This window comes from Anopheles darlingi, chromosome 2 (assembly GCF_943734745.1).
Source record: "Anopheles darlingi chromosome 2, idAnoDarlMG_H_01, whole genome shotgun sequence".
Taxonomy (NCBI): Eukaryota; Metazoa; Arthropoda; class Insecta; order Diptera; family Culicidae; genus Anopheles; species Anopheles darlingi.
In genome coordinates, this window is record NC_064874.1 from 41,546,903 (window position 1) to 41,555,875 (window position 8,973).

At 48.3% G+C, this 8,973-nt stretch overlaps 1 protein-coding gene across 1 annotated transcript in view; it reads right to left on the reverse strand.

Annotated features, from left to right (window-relative positions):
- LOC125949263 (SH3 domain-containing kinase-binding protein 1-like) overlaps positions 1–8,655 on the reverse strand; it is a 14,838-nt gene extending 6,183 nt beyond the window's left edge. The window contains exon 1 of the mRNA XM_049676152.1: positions 6,998–8,655. Coding sequence (XP_049532109.1) covers positions 6,998–7,034 — 37 coding nt within the window. The 5' untranslated portion in view covers positions 7,035–8,655. The remainder of the gene's footprint in view (positions 1–6,997) is intronic.
- Positions 8,656–8,973: the final 318 nt, after the last annotated feature.

Sequence of the window (8,973 nt, forward strand, 5' to 3'; positions counted from 1 at the left end):
GTGGACGTGGATCTTGAAGAGCATCGAAGCACACAGATACACACTTGCGCTGGGCGCTTGGGCACCAACAGCTCCACTCATTGCAACACGCTGGTCGATCGAGTGGGGGCACACCATCTTGGTGGTGGCTGGGCCACTTCTGATGCAGACGTACGCGGATCGATTTCGGGACCTCGGAGTTAGGCTCACAAAGGGCGGTCACACCTAAGAACTTGCCGGATGGATCGACGATGGACGAAAGAATCGAAAACATACAATCAGCCGTGAAAAGGTGAACAACCGCCAAAGGGAGAGTGAAAGAGAGACAGAGAGAGAGAGGCTCGCAAGTGGTTTCGGGTCCCGAAATCATTCCTATGCTCCCCACATGGAAAGCCACACAATTCGGTAAACCTGTTACCGTACGTCCGCGGGTGTTCCAGGGAGAAAGGGGCTTAAGGCTTGATTGGGGAGGGGAGTCTCGAGGATGACAACATCTCAACGAAAAGCCTAAACACGACTCTGAGCTACGATCATCTGCTGGCTGGCTGGCTGGCTCATTTCTCGCAGCTCATGCGCTTATTTTCACACGCGGATGTGATCGCGCGTTGCTTTCCCAGCGTAATATGTAGCTTCTACAATGAACGTCAAGCACTAGAACGGGAGTATGAATGGTAGCAAGCGCTGACCAGCTAAATACCACACACCGGAACCGGCTTGGTTGCTCCCATGGGAGCATATCTTGAATGCACGAGCTGAGATGTTTCAATCGCCAGCTGTGAATAAGGAACAGACGACATTGAAATTCAATGGACCGTTGTGCTTCATGCAAATTAAATGAACAAACTTACAAAAAATGAATTGATTGCAGGAAAAAGGATGCTATCGAAATTGTGTGTTACACAGCAGCCGGCAGAGTAGGCATGGAACGCTGCATTTGATGAATCAGTCAACCCATTACTCACCCATTCTGAGTATGGGATCTCACGATTCGTCAGTCGGATGTTCCATATAATTTCGCGAACTACATGTATGCGTGTGCGACAGTGTTGGTACAGGGGAACCTTTTGATGTCGTTACCGCGTTACGGTTGATAACGCGGCTACTGATAAGGCCCTACCATATAGAAATCGCACAACAATTCAAAGGGTTTGGATAGGTTTGAGGGGCTTGCACAAGCGAGTAATGGTATAGTTTGGATCATTGTGCCACACTTCAGTGACTATTTTTATAACAATTCGTGCGCTTATTTTTTCAGTGATACCGCGCGACAACCAATGCACCCTTTACCTTCAGTATCTCAGTATCATTTTCACCCAATATTTCTCTGTTGGTAGGAGGTTGGGGACGTTTGTTAAGGTGTAATCGAATCGAACTGATTCCATTAGCCTACTCATATCGGTACAGACGATCAGGAACAACGCTATTGCCAGGGACCGTGTTACGGTAGCTTGTACAAGATTTCCGGAGGAACAATAACCATTTCAGAAAAGCTCCAAATTCGTAGCATAGCAATTGCCAAAACAAATCAAAGCTTGCTACAACACTGTCGCACACGCTTGTCACCAGCAAGAACTAGTAGCAGTGGATAAAAATCAACGAAAGGAACACCACGCACCGCTCATCTTGAAATGCCAAAGTAGTCATAACGTTATTCTAGTACTATACGATGGCAACGCCTAGAACAAACGTACAAACGCACGATCATGCAACCATGACACACTGCGCCGCCTCTGGGCGCATGTGTACATACATCATCAGTAGTATTGGCCCAGTCGGGCGATGGTATCATCATTACCTTGTTGGCCCTGAATTGAACTGGTTCCAGCGGCTTGCGAATGAGAGGGGATCCTATGAGACCCGCTACTAACACGCACCACTCCCCGCATACCAATGAACGCGGTGTAGCCTACCCCGTTAGAGACAGAAACTTTTGCTTTGCCCAAAAGCATGTTCGTTGACACAGAGACGCATGCTGCGATTTGTTTTGCTAGGTTGGGTTATGCTACCCAAAGAAAGGCTGGGCGCCAAATGGCGCTATCCACTGACGTCAGAATGGCATTCTTCTCTTTACCACCACCACTACCGCCACTATCACATCGCCTCTTGTGATTAGGATTCATAGATAGAGCTCTTATCGAAACAACGGGTACGAGCTGGTTGGTTACGTTAATGGGGCGGGTTTGGGGGAAGCTTTGTCATTCCAGATGTCTATGGCGCTATCCCTAGGGCGCGTGGTAATGCATCATAAAACTGTCCATTAGCCCTCTCCCCACCATCCGCCGATCGGTTGACACGATTGCATTTAGCTAGACAGACCTGTATGCATCCTGGCATTGGAAAAAAATCATTGGAACCGTGCTTGTAGACAGGATTATGATAGCATAGTTTACTGGTTCACCAAGTTTTAAGTGTTTTGCAGTTAATTTTTGACCATCCAATTGCCTGGATTGACAATATTTTCAAACGATGGATAATATGGGATTGTAATCTGGTGTGTCTGGCGAAACCCGGACTGCAGGAAGCTTAACTAAACAAACCGGAACCAACCGGGAACGGTACCACCATGCAACACTGATGCCACACAAGAGGTCCATGCTTTTGTGTGTCGTGGCTAATGATTACACATTCGCTTTGTAAAATTTCCGTTCTTCGCGCATTCGTAAACCGCTTTTTATTTCGGAATGTGTGCTTATTGCGCTTGCTCCTTTCGGTTGCTACGTTTCATACCCACCCTGGACGACAAACGACACATCATCTGCAGTGGAACGAGACGCGAAGCAGCACTCTACCAGAGAGCACCAACCAACCAACCAAACAACCAAACCCGCATTGTTTGTATGTAAATCAGCGGCCATAAATTTACGTGGCAAAGCGCTACTCCACATGACTCATCCCAGCCCGATGATGGTGAGGATCGGTTGGATTGCGCTTTTGCGCCGAGCTGTACCCATGTGAACGTGTGCCATGTGAAGCGAACGTTTTCTCTTGCAGCATGCCAATGGACTGCACCCGCCGGCGACTGAACTGTTGCACGGTGTGGTGTCCCGAGTTTTTTGTAAATGATTAACATGTGTTAAGGTTGATTGTGACATTCTTTGTATGGATTTTATGTCATTCAGATGTGGAAGTAGCATTTTTGATCCACCTGTGCTCTCTCTTTCTCTCTTTCTTTCTCTTTGAATCGAAACACGGTGTAGTTTGAGATGATCCTTATACAATCACACGGCAATAATATTTGATTCGACTCTTCAAATGGGGATTTCCTAGAGCAAGCCGCAAAAAGTTCTCCTCAAAAAGGAGTTTCTAAATAGCGGTAGAAGCAAATCATATAGTGACTAGTTAAGCAAGCGGAAAGAATTCCGGTCTTAGCACAACTGGAAAACGTCTGTAGCTAAAACGAAACTCTTAATTTACAAAAGCTACGTATTGTTTTGGTGTGCTGAGCATGCCATGAGAATCGTAGACGACAACCGAGCTCGTTCTTAGACCATTCGAAGAGGGCGTATATGGTATCGACATTGATTACAATATTACGGACATACGAATTGGACAACGATGTCCCTTGAAGATCATTCTGTCGCGGAAGGCGGTCGACGGCACCTGATAAGTAAGTAAATCAGCTAACTATCTCGGTGAACACTAGACCACTATTTCCCAACATCCCAGCGTTCCATACAAGGTCCCCCGTGTTGCTCTACTCCTGTCCTCATTTGTTGAACAGAGTAACACGACTTGATTAAAATGTAAAACAATAAATAATAGAGATGTATTCTCTATTCCGTAGAGGAAAATACATGAAAATACCAAGACCAATCAAGTTTGCGAATCTAAGCTTACATTTTTAAACGAAAATCGAACGACAGAACGGCCGTTCCCTCTCAATCCACTGGAGAATCGATTACGAAAAATAAAAGCAAAAAAAAGTCTTCAAAACAATGGCCATCCCCGTGAGCAAGGAAGTATGAAACAAACTGATAAGATAAGGCGATAAAACATACAACGGTGTTGTTGCTGCTGCTGTTGGTGGTGCGACGATGTACCCGTACGATTTCACCGATCCAAGCGCGATTGGACAGCAAGGGCAGAGTAGAAGAAATCATTGCATATACAACGCGTTCGTTTTTTTTCCCAAAATTTTCCACAACTGAATCACGACGTTAATCACAAAAACACATATATCTCGAGGATAATACACACAATGATAGCCGATGGTGGAAAGCGAATTTAAGTTAATCAGTGTGTCCCCGCCGCGGGGTTTTGTGGAAAGAAAGTTCCGGCGGTGGTGCGTTTAATGTTTTCCACCCGAAAAAAAGCGAACCTGCACACGGTTCGCGGTTGTTGAATTGTAATTGTAATTTTCGAAACGATCCGACTTTATAAAAGTCAATCAATGTCACGGCCATGCAGCGGTTTTACAAAAAAAATAATTAATTCTAGCAACTCACGAAAGCGGAAGACGGAGATATGGCAGGAGACTACTTACATTGCAGCTGTAGCCACACCTCAAAACACACGATCAAACGATGATCAAAACTCCTTCATGGTGATGTGATGATGGAATGAATGCTTTTCGCCATTTTCAGCCCCTCGGAAGGCTGATAAGGGCACCGTCGACCGGACATCAAGCACCGACCGGGAAAGACGGCGGAAGGCCAGCGCGGAGTGGCTGTCCAGTGGATGCCTTTGTTGAGAGCCGACAGTTTTGTGCATTTTTGCTTTTATCATTTAAGCGAAGGGGTCGACGATAAGGCAACACTGATAATCAATGGCTAAAAATCAACGGCCTGCGAATGCGAAGAACTTTCGTAAATTGCAGCCAACAGAGCGCATTGGTCTCTGGTGAAAAGCACCAAGTGGATCATGTGATAAGGTTTCTCGCACTCCGGAAATCAACGAAACACTATTTAGTACCGACCGTGATATACATTTACATATCAACATTCCTGCTATGTGGAGACAAAGACTGGCACACGATCAGTAGCAAGCACATCTTGTACCAACTATTTTCGACGACAAACAAAAAAAAGGGCCAAGGAGAAGGAACATTTGTGCGATAAAAGCCGACGTCGCCTGTGCGTCAGATTATGCCGCCGAGCAATGGGCGCCCATCGGAATGGTCTCGGACTGGGGCAATCTTATCTCGGGCACTGTGTGTGCCGATGTGGCGTCAGTAGCAGCAGCCTTAACACGCAGCGAGCGTACAATAAAGCAGCCGGAGCCCGGAGTAAATCCGACGCGCTGGTGGAACTCGAGCGCTGTCTTCTTTTTCAAAAAGGTTCCAAATGGGTGTGGCCGGTTGGGCGTATTCGCTGGTCCAGATTGGCAGCCCAACAGAGTGTAGTGGTGGCCAAGATAGACATCATCATCATCCTGAGTCAAATCTTGATTCCATCATCATCACCATACAACAGCGAAGACGACGTCGATTGAGTCATCACTGACCGTGAGGAGACGCTGTAACCGACCAGCGCTCTTCAAACCGTGCTCGGTGGAGTCCAGGTGCGTCGCTTTCCAAACGGATGACACAACTAAGACCACGTTTACCTATCTGTTGGCTAGGAGACAGAAGTGAAAGAAAGCCGACGACTGGTGGGGGCAGTTCTAAACTAACATCAGCAGCCGACACCAGCGATGCATATAATCGAAAATCGATCGATTGACAAAATTAAACCATCTCGCTACACAACTTGCTACCACCACCTTCTTTCCTGTCTTTCCAGCACATAATTTCAATCGAATATGTTCGCACAAGGAGGCAACGACGGTTGGCAAAGACGTGTCACCACACAAAACCGAATCCGCCTACTCCACCCGGTTCGACTTCTTCACTGACAAGTCTCTCTCTCTCTCTCTCTCTTTCTCTCTGTTGCTTCAATCTCCACTTTCTCTTGCAGTTCGATCGAAGGATGCCGTCATTCCATTCGCTTTTCCGTCGCACACTACGATCTACCGACGAATTCGGTTACAACCGGAAATAAATTCCTGTCCACTAGCGATGGCATCTGTTTTCAAATAAAATCAAATCAGAGGGTGGAAAACAGGCGATCGATTTTATCGCACGGAAAAGTGGATTCCCATGTTTTCCCGTACCGTTATCGGTTGTCGGAGACCAGGGAATGTGTGCTGGCCGGAAAATTCCGACCTACCTACCGCTTCACTGTCGCTGTTATTCACGAGGAAAACCCTAAACTGCAGGCGCTCCCTTTTTGCGTCGGACGAGATGGTCCCTCTTTTTGAGTCTCAGTAACCATATTCTCTCACTCTCTGCGTGCGGATGATGGATCACACTCTCTGGGGGCGCGAAATTAGGTCAATGGGTTTGGTCCTGTGAAAAGCTGGCAGTAAACCAACCGGCATCCTGGAGTTCTGCTAGAGCAGCGACGGCGAACCCGGCGCCGGTCGTCGGTGGGTGGCGCTCTAGCCAAGCAGATAAAATTTGAGCCGGTTCCGGCGTAGCAGACTGTGCGAGCGGGATCAACGTCCTTTTGACAGCCGCACCGCCCAAAAACGCACGCACTCTATACCGGCCCGGAGTACATGAAACAATATTACCGTAGGTTCGGGCCAGCACGAAACCGTACAAGCGGCCGCCGACTTCAAGAATTTAATTAAAGGATAGCTGATGTTGGATGCAGATAAGAAATGTCTGGACTAATCGGACCTAACCAGATTGCATGTAATTAGCGTACATTCATCACATTAATGTATCAGGCTGTAACACGAGGTATGACGTGTCACCAGCAAGAAATATGTGGTTCGCGATAAAACATGTGGTGAATGAAACGTTCAATGCTACAGGCGGATCACAGACCTCGGGTGCACAGCACGATATCGTCGTCTGCACTTTATCATCGAATTACGACACACTCAGGGAAGCATCCAGTCATCCCATATGTCACCATTGTCGCACCACCCTGTATAAGCCGCTTCCTTCCGCCGCACACTTTGACCATCACCATGCGAATTTGGACGAAGGATGATTCATTAACCTTTGGTATAACATTTGGTCGTTACTTACCTTCGCCTTTCGGTAGAATGTCCATGATGCCAGCCATGAGGAGGAAGCCTTCGCCTTCAATTATCTACCTCCGCTTCGTGGAAGCCCGTCTCGCAGTGCGATAAATAGAGGATACGCAGAAGCAGCGCCCTTGCGTTGTCACGTACCACATACACTCGAAGGGGTGACGAGAGAACGGGGTGGGCTGCAGGACGTCTTAGATCCGCTAATCGGAGTGGCCGGTCGTCGTAGTTGTAGATTTCGCGAAAACTGCGTGGCCGATGGCGAGTTTCCCCACTACCAACCGGACGAGGTGGTGCGTTGAATTGCGCGAATCTAAAGGGCGCCTGCTTTGGTCGGAGGCTTTTTCTAGCTCTCACTCTCGCCGTCACTAGGCGAACGGCGGTTTCTTTTGCCTAAAAATGCGAGCAAAAGGCTCTCCCTTACCCCGACCCGCCTTCGCTTCGGATGTTGCGCTCCGCTGAGCGTTCCGGAATGGTGCTGCCGCAGCCGCGAGCCCCCTAATATTGGATTGGTCAGGAACGGACGGGGTGAGACCGGTGTCCCGCACCGATGCTACTGCTGCTACTGCTGCTGCTGCTGGCGATGATGATGTTGATGGCGTTGGTATTAATAAAAGGGCAGAGATTTGGTGCGCTGGCCACGGCCGCCACGGTATGATTATGCCGCTGCCGTCGTGTGGTTTGGCTCTGTTTTCACTTTTCACTCCACTACCACACTACCAGCGCGGCTGCTGCTGCTGCTGCATCTTAGCGACGATGATGACGAATGGAATGACGGTGAGGAGGAAGGGTTGTTGGACCGCACCGGAGGAGTAGCCACTTGGCGCTTTGCTTGTTGTGTTTGGGGGCGGAGAGAGGCAGAGCGGCATCCCGGTGCGCGTTGCCTTTTGTGTGGTTTTTCGTTTTTCGTATAATGAGCTATCGCTTAAACACCATCACATTAGACACACCTCAGCGAATGCACCGAACGAACGAACGAACAACCGTCAGCTTAGCTTCTCTTCCCCGGAACACTAAGCCTACTTTGTTCCACTTTTCGCACTAGCCACAGCCGCCGCACAGCGAGATTTCTCAACGCACAACCACTCTTCCTGCGGGCGAATCTTGGGGGAACTTTAAACCGCACGACGCTGCACTACTCCACGACTTTCGGTGGGACAACCAGCAGCTCCTCGACGACCACGACCACGACGACGACGACAACGATGATGACGACGACGACTCTTATTCCGGGGCTGGTGCTGTGGCTAGGACATGCTGATGTTTGATCCCCGGTCGCTAATGGAACACACACACTTCTTCTTCCGGAGTGAGCTGATTGATACTTCCTGCCACGACCGGAGGAAACGGAACGGGAAGAACGAGAAAGAGGCCACCTTTCCCTCAGGATTTTGTCCGCACCACAAAAATGGTGACCGCCTCACACACACACACAAACACACACGGATGCGTTGGTTGACGTTTCGGGCGTCGTCGTCAACGACGGTCTTTTAACTCTTTTGGAGTCGGTTCTCCGGACGTAGTAAACTGGACTTCCGGGAGAGAAGGAAGTAGGACACTCGCGGCTTACGATCTATCACAAGATTCCCGGCGTAAAATCAACACAAGCAGCCACTGCCCACCGAGTTCAAAAAAGCATTCGCGGAACGAATTAAAGGCTCCTCCGGCAGAGTGGTTTACGCCGAGGGGTCTTTCAATGACCAGAAAAATGACAAAATGTTTCAAGAAAAATTTATGACACCTTTGACAACCGTGGGTTATGTTTTGACAACCATGAAAAGTATTACGAAAAGCGCATTTTTAATTATTTGTCTGAAGACTCGAAGAAACATAAAATGCTTTGGCTACAGCTCACATCCAAACGCAGGCTCGTGTGTTTCTCGTGGTGTTTCTACACAGACTAATTTCTTGCGCTACTTAGGTGAAATCTCGCGAGCTAAGCACGTGTTCCTAATAAAAGAGAATAAGTTAGGC